This window comes from Sus scrofa, chromosome 3 (assembly GCF_054392235.1).
Source record: "Sus scrofa isolate SSC_HxYL_T2T_F1_AM1 chromosome 3, Sscrofa_HxYL_maternal_Yorkshire_Landrace_v2.0, whole genome shotgun sequence".
Taxonomy (NCBI): domain Eukaryota; kingdom Metazoa; phylum Chordata; class Mammalia; order Artiodactyla; family Suidae; genus Sus; species Sus scrofa.
In genome coordinates this window covers 88702843-88723430 of record NC_139385.1, presented here as the reverse complement: position 1 = coordinate 88723430, position 20588 = coordinate 88702843, and the positions used below count along the sequence as shown (strand labels likewise).

The following is a 20588-nucleotide window of genomic DNA, read 5'->3' as shown; positions in this document are numbered from 1 at the left end:
ATTTCCTGTTAGTCTCCTGAAAGGCTGTTTGGACCTTTAGCGCTTTCTCAGAGGCCCAATCCCTTGTCAAGACACATTAGTCGAGAAAGAAACACATGTATTCTATCAACTGCAGGAACCTTTAGGAGATACACAACTTTGAGCCCCAGCGGCCTCATCTGGAGGTCCATCTTGCCTCCAACTTCAGCGAGGGGAGCTCTTCTGGAGGGAAATCAGGAGAAGGGAGCATAGGGGACTAGGAACGGATGGACAGGAAGCCAGAAATCTACAAGTGAGGATGTGAAATGGGAGATTTGGTATCTGAGGCCCATGGGTGCAGGCAGTTGTGTTCAGGCTGCCATTTCTCTGGAAACAAGTGTTTGAGTTCTTATGAAGTCATTAGTTGACCTGGTCACATTAAAAAATTTTGTTTTAGTTATAGTAAAATATGCACAATATAAAATTTACCATTTTCACCATTATTAAGTGGATGATCAGGGGCATCAAGTACATTCATACGGCTGCACTACTGTGCAAGACTGTCACACTTTTAAGTGTGCCCTTCACATTTCCTCTTAAGATATTAGAACATATTTTTTAGCCTTTCCCACATTTGCATGCGGTGCCACACTTCTGGGTGACAAGTTACAATCTTAAAACCTGGCATCAGTTTTTGTTAGACATCTGTTTTAAGTCACTGTATTTTCATTTCTAGGTAAAAGCATATGATTCTATAGCTGTTTTCCTTTAAATTCAAACAAATGCCAGTCCCACATTAACAAAGGTTTATCAAAAATCAAATTCAAGAACTATTCCTGTTTCCTGTAAAATACCAAAAAAGACAAAATAAAAAAATGCTCCTATATTTACTGCTTTAACAATTAAAATAGCTAAATTCGTATCCTAAAGGCATCTGTACTACATCGCCAAGGAAAACTTCTGCAAAGAATTATTTGGCTTTGAACGTTTCAGCCAAACCTTTTTAAAAATTAATAGAAAAACAGTGGTAATTTTGGACAGCTGTAGGTGATGTGTGTGTGTGTGTGCGCGTGCGCGCGTGTGCGCACTTTAGAATGTTCTTTATTAAATAAAAGACCTCTTGGATCAACAATTAGAATTTATTTTTCATTGTCTCTTATGATCTCACTTCACAGGTAACATCAATTTGGTATCTTCCTCCCCCTGACTTGAATGAACTGAACCAAGAAGAAAGGGCAGGAAGGGAAAGAGCCACATCCCCCTCTTCTACTATGGAGGCGTGTGACCTTCTGCCTCCCTTCCTGTATGATGGATGACTCATGATAAATCAATGGGGAGGGAGAGGGGAATCCTTTTTTTTTTGAGCTACCACTGGCATATATAATGTTAGTTTCAACATGACTCGCTATTTATATATACTGCAAAATGATCAGCATGATAAAGTCTAGTTAACACCCATCACCCAGGGGGCTCTTTAGAAAGAACAAGGCTCCTTGGGCAGTGCCATCTTGGTTGGCCACAAGGCTCGAAGTTTGGTGGGTCGACCCCTCTTCCAAACCCTGATTCATCTGAGACACATTAGAATCTCCTGAGTTTTTTTTTTTTTTTTTTTCCTTTAAATACTGACACAGGATGTGAGGGTGAAATTCTAATTCAATTGGTCAAAGGAGGAGAAAGGTAAGAGTGGAAAGATGGACAGGTGTTGTGACCTAGAAAGCACCCCAAAGCCTGGACATCCTCCACCTCGGGCCTCGTGTAGTACCAATAACCTGCCCTTGTAAGGACCGTCATGGGAGGAGTTCTGTTTCCGGGCACATGCCAGGGGTGGGGGCCTGGACCACACCTGTCTGCTGCTACTGCTGGATGTGGAACAAGAGGAATGTGGAAGGAGGGATCTGCCGGTAAATCATTCACAACCAAACCACCCGACTGCTTGGATGACCCAGAAACACTACTGGGACGAGGAACCTGAAACCCCACAATGCGATCTTTAGGCTCACATGGGACCCTTTACTCTGAGGGAGAAGGATGCCCGGCTGATGGAGATGAACAGTCGGGGGGGTTGGGGGTGCGAATGCAGAACCACAAGAGCAGGAGAAAAAATTTAAGTATATTTCCTGTCCTACACAAGCAGTGTGAATCTTGTTATCCTAAGCGTCCTGACTGAAAATGTGATTTCAAAGCAGGACTGGGAAGTGGATCAAGTTTCACCACGGCAAAGCGGGGTGAGCCCTCCCAGCCCGTCTGCTGGACTGCGGGCTCTTGGAGAGAGTGTGTTTTGGCTTGGGGATTGTTTTTATTCTTCCTCAAGCCTAGGTTTCTGCATGGCCCCCCACACTTGGTAGCTGTGTGATTTGGTACAGAGGATAATCCCAGCTTTATCTGGAGGTAACTCGTGGGGCAGCAGCCTTATAAAAACGTAAAGTAAAAAGCTACCATAAAAAACTACTCATTATAGGACTGCTGGTCAACTCCTCCCTCCCTCCCTTGGCTGTAAGAACACCTGTTGGCTTAGAAATGTGTGGCTTTCTCACACTAGTGCACCTAAACCGCCACCCTCCCCAGGCTGGCATCCACCGACCCCATCACTCCACCCCTGAAACCTGCATATCGAATATTACTTCCTGCTGTCTATGACCACACTGCCTTGGCAGTTAACATCAAAAGCAAACACATGGGGAGAAGAGAAGGCGCTGGAGCTGGGGAGGAAGGGCAAGCATAGGTAACGTTGCATGGACTTTTTTTTTGCTAGCGCCCAGGTGCAAAAACTTAGTCACATGTATTTCAACTTCTCATCTAAGGGCTCATCTTTGCTTCTCCCCCAAGATGGAGAGCTGAGGGCAGCCCTCCTCTGCCTCTACTCTTCATCCTCCAGTTGCCGAAACACACACGTGGAAGCCAGACCTCGGGGATCCCAACCTGCCACCTGAAGGGGAGCCACACTGGAACGGCAGGTGGCATCTCACCTGCCTCAGCCTTGCGCACAGAGGCTGACTGAGGCAGGCAATCCGTTCAGTGCTGAGGGTTCCTCGTCAACAAGGGATACATTTGACTGAACTGAATAGGTTTCCACCATCTTTCCCCTGTCTCCTGACAGTTCAACAACTTGGGGGTAGCAATTGTCATGAATGTTTAACACAGCACCCGAAACAGGGCTGGAACCAAGGCCTGACGTCTCTTGCTTACATATCACAAGGCAGCAACTAGCTGTGTGACCCTGGGTTCGTCACTCGACCTCTCTGGATTACAATTTTTCTGTAAAAGAAGAGAGCTGGAATTTTCCTAAGATCCCCTCCAGTTCTACAATTTTATGGTCAAGTTGCAACCACTGTACTTCACTGAGCAAGGGCAAATTTCAGTTGAGTGGTGCCATGTTCCTACAGAAGTAACAACACTAAAAAACAAAAACAAAAACTCTCCTTTGGTTTATTACCAGCCTCTAAGTTTAATCTGCAAAATAAGTTGGTCAATTTTGTTTTGAATTTCACAGCCCCCCTAACTATCTTCCAAGGAACATAACGGCAGCCTCTTTGGAACAAAGGTTCCTTCAGCAGTGCCTACTGCATTTCAACAAAGCCAGAAGGAAAGCCCTGCCCAGGTATAATGGAGCCACAATTCTTAGTGGCCTCCCTGACTCCAGCCTAGCCTGTACCTTCTAACTAGTTGGAATTTACCGATATATCACATTATCATTTCTTTGCTTCAAAACGTTAAATAGCTTCATTCTACCTAAAGAAGTAAAAGCCCAAAATGCATTCTGTTAGCCTGGCATGCAATAACCACCCAAATTGAGCCTCACCTGGCTGGACCAGCTGTTTCTCTGCACTCCCCCAGCTTAAACTCAGAGGTGGAGTTTCCTCATCTGTGGAAGATATCTTTGGACACAAGACACCTCCTTCTCCAACTTGCCTCACCTGCCTCTCTCCCCTACCATCACCACCATCCTTTTCTAAGTCTTCTAAAACTCAAGTCCCACCTGGTTAAAAGTGAACTCTTCCTTGGCTGGGGCAGCAAGAGTTACTTTAATTTCGTCTTTGTATTTTCTTTATTTTTAAAAAGAATATTATACTTATAAATAAGGATAAAAGCTTGTGTTTTTTTTTGTTGTTGTTGTTGTTGTTTTTAACAAGAGTTCACCTTACAATACTTGGAACTAAAAGAGTTCTTCAATACTATGATACTATATAATTCCGTTTAGAGATGAGAAAGGCAACTCCAGAGATGCAGCTCAGTATCTTGAAGAGGTCACAGAGCAGGGGAGAAGCAAAGAAGTGATGAGAACCTATGTTTCCCAACTCCCAGAACTTACTGTACAAGGCAACCTGGTGCCCATCTTCTCTGCTACTTGATATTCATTTAAGAGCTTCTAGTGTTGGGTGTATCCTCTTTTCCACAATAAAGAGCTGTGTGCTGCATAGCAGAGGTGTTCAGTAAATGCAAGAGGGGAAAAGGGGAAGAGCTGGAGGACAGAAGATGCAGTCTCCCAGTTCCCCCTCCTTATGTCAAGATCCAACTTTGTGCCAAGTTGCTGGTGGTGGGATGTCCTGACTCATTTTCAATTTCCCCCATCCACTTTCAACAAATGTCCTGCTTTCCTTCAGACCTTCCACCCAGCCCGCCCCAGAGTAGAAACTCTTCCTTTGCATATGCAGCCTCTACGGATTAATCACACTTAAATCCTTACATCCAGGATGAAGGTCATAGCAAGGAATTCCAACTTTTTTTTTTAATTTTTTATTATAGTTGATTAACAATGTTCTGTCAATTTTTGCTGTACAGCAAAGTGACCCAGTTACACATATACACATTCTTTTTTTCATATTCCATCATGTTCCATCACAAGTGATTAGACATAGTTCCCTGTGCTGTACAGCAGGACCTCATTGCTTATCCACTCCAAATGAAATAGTTTGCATCTACTAACCCCAAACTCCCAGTCCATCCCACTCTCTCCCCCTCCCTTTTGGCAACCACAAGTCTGTTCTCCATGTCCATGAGTTTGTTCCTTTTCTATAGATAGGTTCATCTGTGCCATATATTAGATTCCAGATATAAGTGATATTATACGGTATTTGTCTTTCTCTTTCTGATTTACTTCACTTAGTATGAGAATCTCTAGTTCCATCCATGTTGCTGCAAATGACATTATTTTCCAACTTTCTAAGAGCAAAGACTCAAAGGGAAAAAACTCAGGGACTAGCCCCCTCCCCAGGGATTACAGCTGTATTTTTTAATAACTGTGAGTTGAGAAAAATATGACAAACATCCACCATGAATTCAGCAGTATTTTATTGAGGTTGCATTTCATTAGTCTATACGCGTAACTCCTTACATTGAAAGAGAGTAACACACATATAGGGGTGATGTTATATACACACTGGCTTCACAGACAACACTTGGAGTGCTTCTGGGTCCCCAGGCACTTGCTGGGCAACTGCTGGGTGGTAGCATCAGTTCAAGACTTCAGTGGGGGGTATCTAAATGCCGGGGAGGGAGCTTAAGTCTCATCACCTTCTTCTGAAAGAAAAATATGACAGGCTAATGAAGGACAACCAGAGAAGGTCTATAGTCTGCTCCTTTCAGATTTCTCCTTCCATCTACCTTCTTGTTGGGAGTTTTTGCTCTCATAGGTGCTGGGATTTTTGCCACCTCTTTTTGGGGGGAACAAAGGGTCTGTCCCTTACTTCAAGTCCTCTGGTCTATTCTTGGCCTTCTCAGCAAGGCTGCCTCAGGTAGAAAACCATTTTCCGATTCATATTCCAGGCTCTTCTCCATCTCTCCCCAGGAATTATCTCTAAAGAGTAAGTGCTGACAAGTGATGGATAATTTGCATTTTAACCCTATTCAAATTTGGGTAAATGGTTTAATATGCATGCTAATATTCTATCATTATTCCAATTAAGGAAACTATTATGTTAAAGTGTTTAATCAGGAGAATTAGGGAGAACTCCAGACACCTAAAATTAACCTCTAATAGTCTTGACATTCATTTCATTTAAGTGCAATTTGCCAAGCTATAAGCAACTCCCTGCTTAAGACTTCTGCTTAGGCACGTGGGGATTCCTGATAAGACCTAAGAGCAATTCATATCCTAACTAGATTGCTGTCTGAAAGAATAAACTAAAAGGGCTACAATTTAAATACAATCAACTCCCCAAGCAGTCACATTCCAGAAGACTTAAACATCTCCTCTTGATTCCCAGGAACAACAATGCTATTCGCATCAGAAACAACACAACCACTTCCTCTTTCTCTGACCTTCTCCGTTTAATTACTTCCTGTGATTTCTTCTAGGGCTGAGTTTGCCTGCTTCCCACAGCGGCTGGCTTTCCATAGGAGACTGATTTGTCTAGAAGGTGCAGGATGCCAGCTGACTGACAATGTGCGGGGACTTCCTATTTCTTTGGTAGTCATGGATCTCTTGGACCACCTGGCATTCACCAAGAACTTTTCTGAAGCAGTAATTGAAGAAAAAAATTCCTCCAGGAGCTTCCCATCCAAAATCAAGCTATACCTCAAAGCTTAAAGTCCTGCCAAGGAAGTTCCCATTGTGGCTCAGAGGTAAAGAGCCTGCCTAGTATCCATGAGGACGCAGGTTCGATCCCTGGCCCTGATCAGAGATTTAAGGATCCAGCATTAACAAGCTGTGGTGTAGGTCTCAGACGCCGCTCGGATCCCGCATTTGCTGTGGCTGTGGTGTAGGCTGGCAGCTACAGCTCCAATTCGATCCCCAGCCTGGGAATTTCCATATGCAGCAGGTGCAGCCCTCCCATCCTTGGCAGGCCCTTGACAATATCTCTCCATGTAGAAATACCACCTTCTTGTCCAATGAGCTTCCTCAATAGCTTCCATATGCCAAGTATGTGAGGTCACCTTTGAAGATGAAAGCCTTTGAAGACGCAAACCCAGCAGCTAGGAGCTCACTACCATCACAACCACAGACGGGCTCTTGTTACTCCAAGTGGGGTCCCTGGATCTGCAGCACCAGCAGCATCTGGAAGTTTGTTGAAAAATGCAGAATCTCAGGAGCTCCCTTCATGACTCATTGGTTAATGAACCTGACTAGGATCTATGAGGATGCGGGTTCGATCCCTGGCCTTGCTCAGTGGGTCAAGGATCCGTGAGCTGTGGTGTCGCAGACATGGCTCGGATCCGGCGTGGCTGTGGCTGTGCCAGGCAGCTGTAGCTCCAATTCGACCCCTAGCCTGGAAACTTCCATATGCCAAGAGTGCAGCCCTAAGAAGCAAAAAAAAAAAAAAAAACCAGACTCTCAGACCTTACTGAATCAGAATCCTCATTTGAGCATGTTTTGTTATAGCCATCCTGCTCACACACAATCCATCAGGGCAAGGTGGCTTCTCTTTCCAAAAGAGGTCTCTGGAGAACTGCTCTTTGTATCATGACAGAAAAGGCCTCCTTGGGGGGCAGTGGTTCCCAACTCCACAGAGCGGAACAGGAATACAGGAAGAAATGTTACCTCACAGTTCTAAGGCATTTCCAGGATTCCAAAAGAATTCTAATTTCTTTTGCTCAGTGGTCATGTAAATCAAGCTGCACACACAACCCAATTTCCTCATACGCAAAAAATGGAGGCTCTGTCAAATTATGACACACAGTGTTGTTCTACAGACGTGGGCTCTGAAGTCAAGGACCAGGGAAAAAGTGACAGATCTAGCCCTAAAAATAACTTGAAGAACTTGTTAGGCGATTCTGGGAAGGGCATGTAGATCCTCTAATACTTGGGAAGAGAATTCCCACTGCAAATCTGGGAATCCCAATGCTTGCAGCTCCAGGCAGCCCCCTGAAAAGGGAGAGGAAGGAAAGGGCAAAAACCCCTCTGGCAGCAGGTCTGTCCATCATCCAGACGATGCTGAGCTCACACCCTCAAGGCATATGGAAGTGCCCATACCCTAGAATGTAAGCTCCCCTGAGGGCAGAGGCCCCCTCTGAGTCCTATCTGGCAGGTAAAGTGTCTGGGACACTGGGTGTAAATAATTTATACATGGCTTTGCAACTGGGGTCCAAGGATATTCTGAAGTCAAATTCTTTAGGTACCACACTCTAAATGGACACCTGTACTCTTGTATCCTCTAGTATAAAAGATATCTAAGAATGGATGGGAAGGGCTTCAGCACTGGTCACGAGCAGCAGACTCCTAATCTGAAATCTGTTCACCCACAGATTGACGAGAAGGCAACCAGTAGACCTTTAGGGCCAGAGGTAACGTTGAGCCAGGGCCCACCATCCTGGCAGAGCAGGCCTGTTTTGGAATTTTGAGCCTGAGAAAAATCTCAGATTTAATTTAAACCTATTAAGCAAAGGAGAGAAATTTAATTACCATGTTAAGATTATATTCCCATATGATCCAGCAATCCCACTCCTGAGCACCTATCCAGAGAAAACTATGACTGGAAAAGATACATGTACTCCAATGGTCATTGCAGCACTATTTACAATAGCCAAGACGTGGAAACAACCTAAATGTCCATCGACAGCAGAATGGGTAAAGAAGATGTGGTACATATATGCAATGGACTATTACTCGGCCATAAAAACGAAAGAAATAATGGCATTTGCAGCAACATGGATGGACATAGAAATTATCATGCTAAGTGAAATTAGTCAAGACAGTGAGAGACAAACATCATATGCTATCACTTCTATGTGGGATCTAAAAAAAGGATACAATGAACTTCTTTGCAGAACAGAAACTGACTCAGACTTTGAAAAACTTATGGTTACCAAAGGAGAGGCACGGGGAATGGGCTGGGGATTGGGATGGAAATGTTGTAAAATTAGGTTGTGATGATATTTGTACAATTATAAATATAATAAAATTCACTGAGTTTAAAAAAAGACTATATTCACACTTATGCAGCTTTAAAAGTTCTGTAAAAATTAACGAAATTATTGGGATGTTGATGATTAACATCTGGTCCAACATCCACTTTGCTCCTTGGCTGGAAATATAAAATGCAAACACCAGAGTTTCCGTTGTGGAGCAGCAGAAAATAATCCGACTAGTAAGCATGAAGTTGCGGGTTCCATCCCTGGCCTCACTCAGTGGGTTAAGGATCCAGCACTGCTGTGAGCTGTGGTGTAAGTCGCAGATGCAGCTCGGATCCCACATTGCTGTGGCTGTAGTATAGGGTGGCAGCTAAAGCTCTGATTCACCCCCTAGCCTGAGAACCTCCATGTGCCATGGAGGCCCTAAAAAACAGCAAAAAAATAAAATAAAATAAAATAAAATAAAATGCAAACACCAACATGGCATGCAAGAAGACAAAAGAAGCCATAAGCCAGCTTACTTCTAAGAGAACTCTCGCCTCACCCATTCCCGCCAAGCCTACTGACTCTTGTTTTAGAAACAGTATGAATGCCCTCGGTAACATGATTTCTAGGCCACAGACAGGGTTGCAGGAGAGTGAAGGATGCTACTATAGGTAAGTATACTGTCAGTAAGAGTCAGCAGAGGGAGGAGGCAGAGTGAGCCTGTTTCTTCCACTGCCATCATGGCATCCTGCATCTCTCAGTAGTTCTGGAAAAAACCTCACAGTCTCTTTGGATATAGGTACAACATGAATAATCATTTAATTTTTCTGGCCACATTCTCGGCATATGGAAGTTCCTGGGCCAGGGATTAAACCCACACCACAGTAATGAACCAAGCCACTACAGTGACAACACTGGATCTTTAACCCACTAGGCCACCAGGGAACGCCAATCATTTAATTTTTTTTTTATATAAGGTAAAACTTTTTCAATTAATGAACATTTACATTAGTCAATCAATAAATGTTTACAGAAAGCCTACTCTGGGCTTAACACTGCAGTCTACGAGTACACAGGTCAATAAACTAGTATTCCCACACATGGAAGGGCAGATGGGCCAAGCTCCTGGGTGCATTCTCAGTTAGGGTGGGATGCAAATACAAAATAAACAGTGCTTATCTGAAAAATCAATACCAGAGGCCAGAGCCAAAGCAAGGCAATGGGAAAAAGAAATAGGAATATACAATGAAAATGAAAGACAGGGAATTCCTTTTGTGGCTCATTGGGTTAAGAACCCAACTAGTATCCACGAGGATGTGGGTTTGATCCCTGGCCTTGCTCAGTGGGTTAAGGATCCAGCGTTGCCACAAGTTGCATTATAGGTCATAAGAGGCAGCTCTGGTTAGACCCATAGTCTGGGAATTCCATATGCTGCAGGTGCAGCCCTAAAAAGCAAAAAAAAAAAAATTAAAAAAAGAAAAAGATGTCATTATTAGATGAACTAGGAGAGACAACTGAAAAAACTTAGCCTGATAAGTGTTTTAAGCATTTACGAAGGGACCACAGGGAATATATCTAAGCATAGAAACAATGAGATTAGAAAAAAATCGTTATTTCAGTACAAAGAGGAGCCAAAGCCAGACATTTTGGAAGCTGCCCTTGTTTTAATCTCTTCAGCCGTTAAGCATCAAGTGCCAGAGTGAAGTCAAAATCCATTTCTCCCCTCTAGGCTCTTAGTGCAAGTCAACATAGAGATTCTGTTTTTAAAGACATCTTCAACTACCCTTTGAAAGCAGCAAAAACAGCATGAGCAGCATTTGTTATCATGTGTACAATACGTCTCCCTTGTGAACATACTGTTGACAAAGATTATCTGAGAAACGAGTAGTTATAAAACAGTTGTTCCTTAGTTTTAACCAACTCCTATATCAGTTGACATCAAGATTTTACTAAGATCCTGGCCTGACTTCCTTTCTGCAACAGGGAACATGTCAGGCTGTGGTGGCAATCCTTCATGCCCACCAGAGCAAGCACACAGAAGACCCATTTGCTACCCAGAGCACGGTGTGCACCCAAGAAAAATATTCCTTCTACTCCAGCGATTAAAAGACCTAAGAAATGCCTCTAAAAATCACCCATGTTCTAGTCTTAAATACTGATTAAAAAGAAAGATTTACAAGAACAGTTAATGAGCCTATCAATATGACTGGGTCTTTAAGAGAAAAAAAAAAAAATCAGCCCAATTTACTTAAGAGAAAACAGGCCAAAACAAACAACTGAACACAAAAATTTCCTGCTCTGCTTCTATTATCATCTTGCTCAGTTTTTAAGGATTTTGTGTTAGATTTTGCATTTGTGTTCAGCACCGTTATATAGGAACTCTGCCAACAGGGAGGTCATCAGCACAGCTGTCTCCAACTCCAAGTATTAAGACTCCATCAGAACCCTGTAGCCACTGCAAATTGTTAATATTGTGATTTCTGCAGAGACTTTTCTGCAGAGGCAGAAACACAGGCCCTGGTTTGTTGCATTTAGGATCTTCCACTTCCCAGTTCCCACAAAAGTGGCTGGAATCAAAATGGTTTGGGGTTTTTTGTTGGTTTTTTTTTTTTTTTGGCTACACCCGAGGCACGTGGAAGTTCCCCCGCTAGGGATCAAACAGGCTCTACAGCAGTGACCCGAGCTGCAGCAGTGACAGTGACCGGAGCTGCTGCAGTGACAATGCCGGATCCTTAACCTGCTGCACCACAAGGGAACTCCTCAAAGTGGTTTTCAGTTGTCAGTCACCGATCACCACCAGTTAAATTCTACACCCAATTTCCACAAGATACGTCATGGGCTTCAGGTAAACATGGGAGTTTCTCAGAAGGAGGCTTATACACACCCTAAGTTAACTTAATACAACATTTGTAATTACTGCATAAGTCAGCAGGGACAAAATAGCACTGTAAAATAAGCAAATCCATTTCTTAATTTAATAGATCTTTATTAAAAGCAACCACAATGTGCCCAATAGTATGAGCCAACAACTAGAAAACTTGGCAGTTGAGAGGTAACTCTGAATCCCAAAAACTCTTGTTCTGGGACAGAGTCTAGCTGGGTATAAGCCCAACTCTAAACGGTGGTAAACTGCTGTGCAGTGTAGGGGCAAATGCTATAAAGAGTCCACAATTTTGACTTAGAGAAGTGGGGGTGGGGAATGTCTAGGAGGACTTCATAAAAGGAATGACCCAGAGCTGGTTGGGAGGAATGAGCAGAATTTCACTTGTTGGAGAAGGAAAAGGAGAAAGAAGAGGATACTGGAACAAACAGCACGAGCAAACAGACTGTCAAGGCAGAATAGTTTTGGTATTCATACTGACCCACTTTTTATACATTTTATTAGTTAAAGGAACTGGAAAGCAGAAGGGATCAACTATAGCTAGGAAGGAGGTAGCATCTGTTCAGACCCCTATGTAAAGAAACTCAGGAGATGGAGGTTAGCCCAGGTCCACCACCTAACAAGTACAGCCTTGCAGTGCTTAACGTTATTACAATGACGATATTTTTATATAATCACAATCCCCTATCTTATAAACTTGTTAAGTTCTTTCCAAGTTTTTTGTTTTGTTTTGCTTTCAGGATTGTCTGAGGAAAAGACCAAAATTCCAATTTTGCATAGTCAAGTCCATGCTTTTAACATATAAGGATTCTACTCAGGTACAGTAGAAAAACACACCTTCCCCTTTTTAAAGCTAACACAAAGAGAATGGATCAATACCTGTTGCATTGGGTCTAATTTCCACAACTGTATTTCCATGAATGTAACAGTCCAGTAATAACCAATTCTGAATTTCCACTCCTCCCATTATCTTAGGGTGTATCACAGAATGCTCAAGCCCAAGTTTATTTAAATTCACTTTAATTCAATATGTGCCTCATAGCATTTTAAGGGAAGATAAGGGAAGTGAAAAAAAAATTATGGCAATGACAGACTGTCACCAATTCAAGAGAAATAGGGACAGCATGACTACCTGTTGAGAACTCTGAAGTCAGAATGACTAAGCCTGGCCACTCTCTCTCCTTCTGAGACTGTATGTACCTCATGCTGCTTATAAACATAGTCCTTCCTGAGCCAGGCTGCTGGGGTTACTTAACCTCTCTGGGCCTTGGTTTCCATCTATAGATGAAGGTAACAGATCTGCTGTACAGAGTTACTGGGAAGACTAAATGAGTAAAATGCTATAAAAATATTTGCTGTCTTCTATAAGTAACTATTTAAGCTTCCTCATCAATTAAATGGGATAACACCTCCTCCACATGGTTATCTGAAAGTGAGCCCGTTAAGAGGCTAATGAAAAGATGCTCAATGTCACTAATCATTAAAGAAATGAAAACCAAAACTGCAATGAGGCACCATTTCAAACCAGTCAGAATGGCCATGATTAAAAGGTTTACAAATAACAAATGCTGGAGAGGGTGTGGAGAAAAGGGGACCCTCTCACACTGCTGGTGGGAATCTAAATTGATACAGCCACTACAGAAAACAGTATGGAGGTTCCTCAAAAACTAAAGGTAGAATAACCATATGACCAGCAATCCCACTTCTGGGCAGATATTCAGATAAAACTATAATTCAAAAAGATACATGTACCCCATTGTTCACTGCAGCACTATTTACAAGTGCTGCAAATACTTACACTATTATAGCCAAGGCATAGAAGCAACATAAATGTCCAGTAACAGGTGAATGCATAACGATGTGGTGGACACACACACACACTAGAATATTACTCAGCCATAAAAAAACAATGAAATAATGTCATCTGAGGCAACATGGATAGACCTAGAGATTCACTCATACCGAGTGAAGTTAAGTCAGAAAGAGATAGACAAATACCGTATGATATCACATACATGTGGAATCTAAAATATGACACAAAGGAACTTATCTATGAAACAAAAATGGACTCACAGACAGAACAGACTTGTGATTGCCATGGGGGAGAGGGGATGGGGGAGGGATGGACTGGGATTAACAGGTGCAAACTTTATATACAGAATGGATAAAGAAGATCCCACTGTATAGCACAGGTAACTATATTCAATATTCAGGTTTATCCTGTGATAAACCATATGAAAATGAATATACATATATGAACGATTTTGCTTACAGCAGAAATTAACAGCACTATAAATCAATATACATCAATAAAAAAAAAGAAAAAAAGGTGTTCCCATTGTGGCTCAGTGGTAATGAACTCAACTAGTATCCATGAGGACATGGGTTCCATCCCTGGCCTTGCTCAGTGGGCTAAAGTTCCCACATTGCCATCAGCTGTGTATGTCGCAGAAGCAGCTCTGATACCAGGTTGCTGTGGCTGCAGCCTAGGCCGGCAGCTGCAGCTCCCATTCCACCCCTAGCCTGGGAACCTTCATATGCTGCGGGTGCTGCCCTAAAAAGACACACACACACACACACACACACACACGAAAAAAAAAAAAAAAGAAAGTGAGCTTGTAAAAACCTATTTCAGTGACCAGTAAAAAGCCAACACCAAACACCTCTGTTATTCATGTTGCCCGGCCATAAGCTTTACATAGGCTAGTTCATTTACTTCATAGTAACTCCACAAAATCAGTAATATTTATTCCCATTTTATTCACTCAGATGAAACCAAGGTGAGATATATAAGCAACTTCTCTTAGATCAGAAAGTAAACAAATGGCTAAGGCTTAAACCTTAAAAACAGGTTAAGATGCATTAAAGCAGGTTCTTTGACCCTTGGCTGGAATAACCAGTTAGAAAGACATTTTTCAATCAATTGAGACTGAGAGTTAAATTCATCAGGAAATTATTCTTTTTTTCCCCCCCTGCTTTTTAGGGCCACACCCACAGCATATGGAGGTTCCCAGGCTAGGGGCTGAATCAGAGCTACAGCTGCCTGCCTACACCACAGCCACAACAACACGGGATCCAAGCCTCATCTGTGGCCTACACCACAGCTCCCAGAAACACCAGATCCTTAACCCACTGAGCAAGGCCAGGGATTGAACCTGCAACCCCAGGGTTACCAGTCAGATTCTTTCAGCTGCGCCATACCAGTAACTCCCAGGGGAATTATTCTTCATTTTGTGAGGTGTAATCACGGTGTTGTGATTTCAGGGAAGAAGATGCACATCTTTTTGGAAAGTGAGCTCAAGTAATTGGATATAAGAATTCAAATTACAAATTTCTTTGAAACGGTTCAGTAAAAATATTTAAGCCCTTTTAAAAAAGTGAAACCTTTCAACATTAGGGCAAATACAACGGAGGATGGAGTTACAAACCCACTCTCAGCAAGCTGCGTGTTGCAGAGAAGAGTTTGTGAACAAAATTAAAAGCTGAACAGTAGCCTGGGGTCTCCGGAGTTACAGCTTGCCTGACAAAGGTTTCTTCCCTTTGCAAATTTCCAAACTATTCGAAGCCATGGTCAAATGCTTTAAAGATAAATGCATATGATTTTCAAATAAATTTTTACTCCCTATGTACAAAAGACCACTTTCAATAGTTTATTGATGCTCTTTCATTTTTGAATTATAAAATAAATCTGTAAAATTATAAATTTAACATGCCTTTCTATCTGGAGTGGAATCAAAAAAGGGTCAGAGGAGTTCCTGTGGTGATGCAGGAGAAACAAATCCCATGAGGTTGCGGGTTCAATCCCTGGCCTCCATCAGCAGGTTAAGGATCCTGGTGTTGCCCTGAGTTTCAGTGTAGGTGGAAGACGTGTCTCGGATCCTGAATTGCTGTGGCTGTGGTGTAGATGGGCAGCTGTAGCTCCAATTCGACCCCTAGCCTGGGAACCTCCATATGCTGAGGGTTTGGGCCTAAAAAGACAAAAAAAAAAAAAAAAAAAAAAAAAAAGGATCAGGGTGTTTTCTATCTGGAAACTACTGTTTAGGACCACCAGCTAAAAGAGCAGGAAAGTTTTCCTGAATTTATGAGCATTCATTTATTAAAGAGGAGTTTTAAACTGACATGGAAAGAATATTAGAAGACAACACTTATTTTTTTAAGCATGATTTTACCAGTTACAAGATTCTGAGTTACTATACTCTGATGCTAAATGTATTGTTTAAATACTGGATTGTTTAATTATAACCTCAAATATATATGGACTATCAAGAAAAATCTATTTTAGGAGTTCCCATTGTGGCACAGGGGGTTAAGGATCTGACTGCAGTGGCTCAGTTAGCAGCTGTGGCTTGGATTCAATCCCTGGCCTGGGAATGTCCATATGCCACAGGTGCAGCCAAAAAGAAAGAAAATTTATTTTACCTAAGGCACAAATATATTTCCCTTAAGTCTCCAGTTTGATGTCACCTCCTTAGAAGTAACACACCTTGCCTACTTCCAAAAGGTAGCTGAAGGACCTCAAACAAATCCATTAGAAAAGAAAACAGGGGATCAAAATGCATATAGAGGGGGGGGAAATAAATCCAGCAAAAACCTAAGCTAATATGGCTACCATAATCAAGCAAAAATTTTTGCCCTGAGCCCCCACACAGTGATAGCAAAAAAAAATTTTTTAATTAAAAAAAATTTTAAAAAAAAAACAATACAAAAGCAATCACTGCAAGCTTTTTAAGTCAGAGTGAAACCTTCCTGGCACCAGCATTTAAAAGGAATTTTTCAGATGGGTCATTACATAAGAACGGTGAACAATATAATGTACAGTGTCTACAAATGGCAGTGTATAAGCCATGCAGCCTGTATTCTTACCAGGCATTTCTTGTGTCATGACAAGGTCATTACATTAACTGTAATCTCAAGAAGGCTAGTTCTGCAGTGGGCTAAGGCACCGCAGCTTTCTGATTTTCTAACTGAAACCAGAACCTGCCCTCAAATATTCACTGTTTCAACTGGACTTCTGACAGCAGTGGGGGCAGCCAGTTCCATACTGAATGGCTCTGAAAGCTCAGAAGAGAGAGATTTCTTTCTTGTTGGTGATCCCATCTGAAATCCTTTTGCTTTGGATACCAGATGGAATCCAATGCTGACAGGCCAGGATCCGCAAGGGATGGAGCCAAGGAACCCAATCTAGGGTGGCAAACCTATCTCCAACAAGCCTAGAGCATGGCAACCATCCCTCCTTGCTACTACTGCTATTGGCATGTGCAGAGACAAAGACCTGTTGATTAGGCAAGTCTGAAAGATTACAAGGCCTGGCAGCATATTCCTCCCAACCCATATATTTCAGCCCTAGAAGGGCAACATTTTTCATTTTCCCTTTTCAAGATACAGTCTATAAGTGCAAAGCAAAAGGTGTAACAGAAAGGCCAGCAGGTGTTGGGACAGCCCTGACAAGCACACCAGGTGGGATTCTCTCTCCAGCTGCATATGGGAAGGGTGTCACTACTTATTGGACCAGGGGTTAGTTACTCCAATCAAAGCTCCCTGGGGACCCACAGAAAGGAACTTTCCTTCTCCAAACACCAACCCTCCTAATACCCCCTCTCTCCCAGCCTGACAACAGCGGATGCCAAAGGATAAAGGGGCCTTAAAAAAAAAAAGTGAGTAAATTCTTAGAGCACAGCATTCTGTCACCTGCTGCAATAGACGCCCTCTCTGCAGGCCAGCCCTGAGTCACTTCCCCTCTCCGCACCGAGTCTCAATGCTCGAGGGGGCAAAAGACCTGCGGCCTCGGGCGCTGGCTACCCACAGCCCCCACGCCCCCGCAGACGCGTGCTGGGCCTCGCTTCAGACAAGTCCCCACGGCTGCCGACCGGTTCCCTGCGCCCAAGCCAAAGAAACCCAGCCGGCGCCGCCACTACCTTGGCTAATGGCAGCTCTGAATGAAAGGAGCCGAGGCAAGCTCCGGATTTATGAATGTGCAGGGGAGGAGGGGAGGGATATCATGTGACAATAAAGGAGAGCGTCTTATTCACAAAAAAAAAAAAAAAAAAAAAAAAAGTGGCTGGTGGCGGGCACTGCCACTGAGCAGCGGCGGCCGTGGCGGTGTGGTGACCGCTCGGACCCGGATCGGATGACCTCAGGCAAGGGCCCGGCGTCCCTCCCTCCGTTGTACCCGCGATCGGAAACGCCTCGGGCGCGGATGGAAGAAAGCCAAACCCGACTCCGTGACTGGAGGGCGGGAGGGAGGTGCACCTTGGCAGGGCGCTGGAGAAAGACACCGGTCCCGCGGTGGGCGGTGAATCCGCCCGGGAGCCCCCACTACGAAGCGCCCAGAGCATTGTTCCCCTCGGGCCCGCGGGCCGGGCACGCACGCTTGTGCACGCGCACACACACATATATACACACACATACACACGCCCGCCCGCTGCCCCGCACGCTCCCGCCGCACACCCTCGGATCCTCCCCCAGGAGCAGCAGAGACCCCGCGGGGGGCGCCAGTCCCGGGCCCGGCAGCGCGTGCAAATTCACTCACAAGCGCTGCGAGACCCCTGGGCAGCTCCTGCACGCCGGCCCTCGCGGGGACACAGGCGCACGCAGACCCCCGCGCAGCCCGCGCCCAGTCCTCTCTCCGCTCCGCCGTGTTTTTTATGAATGAAAATGTGGTATGCAAATGAGAGCGATTCAAGAAAACGAAATGGCGGAGCCTGGGCCCCAGAGGGCTCCCAAAAGGAGCGTCGGGCGAGCAGCGGGGCGGGAGAGTCACAAAGTCACTGTGTTAAAACCCACCGACGCCGGGGAGCCGGAGCGGGGGTGTCAGGTCTTCCGCTCCCGCCGCCGAGGATCTCGGGGGGAGGGGTGTTTGTGAGTCCCCGGAGAGGGAGCGGGGACAGCCCCGAGGTCACCCGCGCGCCCTTGGCCCCCGCAGCGGCCACCAGCCCGCCGACTCAAGGCGCGCCCCCAACGGCCCGCAGCAGCTTTTGCCCCCTCCTCACTTCAACAACAAGGGGTCAAATCTCGCATCCTAAACCCACAGACCAGCTATTCGCTGCACCCCACGCCAAGTTCACCCAACCAGCGTCCCCGCCCGCGTCCTCAGCCCCGGACTCCACGCTGCCCCCGCGGGACACCCTCGTTCCACCCCGCGGCCAAACTTACTCGTCCGGGTGTGTTTCTTCGGTCATTTTCCTGTTCACCTAGACGCCTGTCCCGCGGCGAGCAGCTTTGCTCCCTTCATCTTCCTGTCCGCTCACCCCCCTTCTTCACATCTCCGGAGATCGCCTGATTTGGTGGGGGCGGGGGGGGTGCTAAAGATGAAGGGGGCGCCGCAGAAGGCAGAAGGGGAAGCTGGGTGACCGGAGCGCGGGGTGAGGTCTGGAGGAAGGGGTGCACAGGCAAGCTTGGGTCGGGGGGAGCGAGCGCCGCAGCGCCGAGGGTCGAGGCGGGCGGGGGCTCGGGGTTCGGAAGCGGGCAGAGGGGAATGATTTGGGCAGGGGACGGCGGTGGGGGAGAGGAGGAGAAAAACAAGCTCTCCGTGGAGCGGCGGGGACTGCGGAGAGCGGGAGAGGGCCAGCAGCCGGTGGGGGCTCAGCCTTGGGTCGCCCCCGGGGGGCTGGGCCAATCACGGTTCCGGGGAGCGGTCGGAGGCCGGGGGAGGTGCGCCTGGGAGGCGGTGCAGGGCGCCCCGTCCGAGCCCCATCTCTCGACTCCACCGATTTACTCCATATTGGATTCTCACCGCCGCCAACAGGAGGAGGAAGTAGGGCGGAAGCGATGACGTCTTCCCAGCCGCCAGAGGTGGTGGAGTGCAAAAAGCTTCCTACTTGCGACCGAAAAAAAAAAAAAAAAAAAAAAAAAAAAAAGGAGAAAAAAAAAAACTTTGTCTCGCCTATTGAGCATGCTCGGCTTCCTTTCCCCCTCCCTCCTGGCTTCCACTCCCGGAGGAGCCCGGGAGCGGAGTTGTTTGCGCCGCGTCTGACTCCGGATCCTCCTTAGTTAGGCTCCGGGTTTTAAAATGCCCGAGAGGAGGGAGGAGGCGGCAGCCGGGGACTCGCACACATCTGGCTCCCGTTTGGCTCCCTCCCTCCTTCCAAACGCCTGGATTAAAATTCAGAGGGTGAGGAGAGGAGGGGGGTAGACGTAGAGCTCTGGAGGGGACTGGTGGGGTGCTCCGGCTCAGAAGACCAATTACCCGCCACCGTGGGGCCGGAGGGTGGAGGCGGTACAGGTGCCTCTGCCAAGATTCTGTATGGCAGAGGCTTTTCAGTTACACATGAAATCTTGTGATTTTTTTTTCTTGGTAGGGGAACGGGCATTCTAAAGGAAACATTATTTTGTGCATTTTATAAAAAAAGGTAAATCCAACAAGCCCAGAAACTTGCATTCCAGTAGAAATGATGGATTTTCCCAGGTTAAAACGTAAACCCAGGAGTTCCCTTGTGGCTCAGCGGGTTAAGGATCCTGCATTGCTACTGTAGCTGCTCAGGTCACTGCTGTGATGCGGGATGGATCCCTGGTCCACGAATTTCCATATGCCCCGAGCACGATAAAAAAAAAAAAGGTAAACCCAGGAGTTCCCATCGTGGCCCAGCGGAAACGAATCCGACTAGGAACCATGAGGTTGTGGTTCGATCCCTGGCCTTGCTCTAGTGGGTTAAGGATCAGGCGTTGCCGTGAGCTGTGGTGTAGGTCGCAGACGCGGCTCTGATCCCGCGTTGCTGTGGCTCTGGCTTAGGCCGCGGCAGCAGCTCTGATTAGATCCCTAGCTTGGGAACCTCCATATGCCGCTGGTGCGGCCCTAAAAAAAGACAAAAAAGGAAAAAAAAAAAAAGTAAATCCAAATATGGTTTTTTAGTTGTTCAGTAAATCTCTCTCAAGCTGGTGGAGGATGGTCCTTGACCCAGGCCCTTGAAGGCCGCCGATCCTGGGCCAGAGGTTACCATCCACATGGGCTTTGGCACAGTGAGATGGGAAGATGGAGACC

General features: G+C 45.4%; 1 protein-coding gene and 1 long non-coding RNA gene across 3 annotated transcripts in view; both read right to left on the bottom strand.

The window, feature by feature from the left end:
- SPRED2 (sprouty related EVH1 domain containing 2) overlaps positions 1-19337 on the bottom strand; it is a 121901-nt gene extending 102564 nt beyond the window's left edge. For both annotated transcript variants that reach the window (XM_021087443.2, XM_085019045.1), the window contains exon 1: positions 18764-19337. In XM_021087443.2, coding sequence (XP_020943102.1) covers positions 18764-18789 — 26 coding nt within the window. In that variant the 5' untranslated portion in view covers positions 18790-19337. The remainder of the gene's footprint in view (positions 1-18763) is intronic.
- Positions 5231-6952, bottom strand: LOC146404758 (uncharacterized). The gene is made up of 2 exons (XR_014841801.1): positions 6832-6952; positions 5231-5475 (listed from the first exon to the last, which is right to left on the bottom strand). It is a non-coding gene; the product is annotated as an uncharacterized LOC146404758 (long non-coding RNA).
- Positions 19338-20588: the final 1251 nt, after the last annotated feature.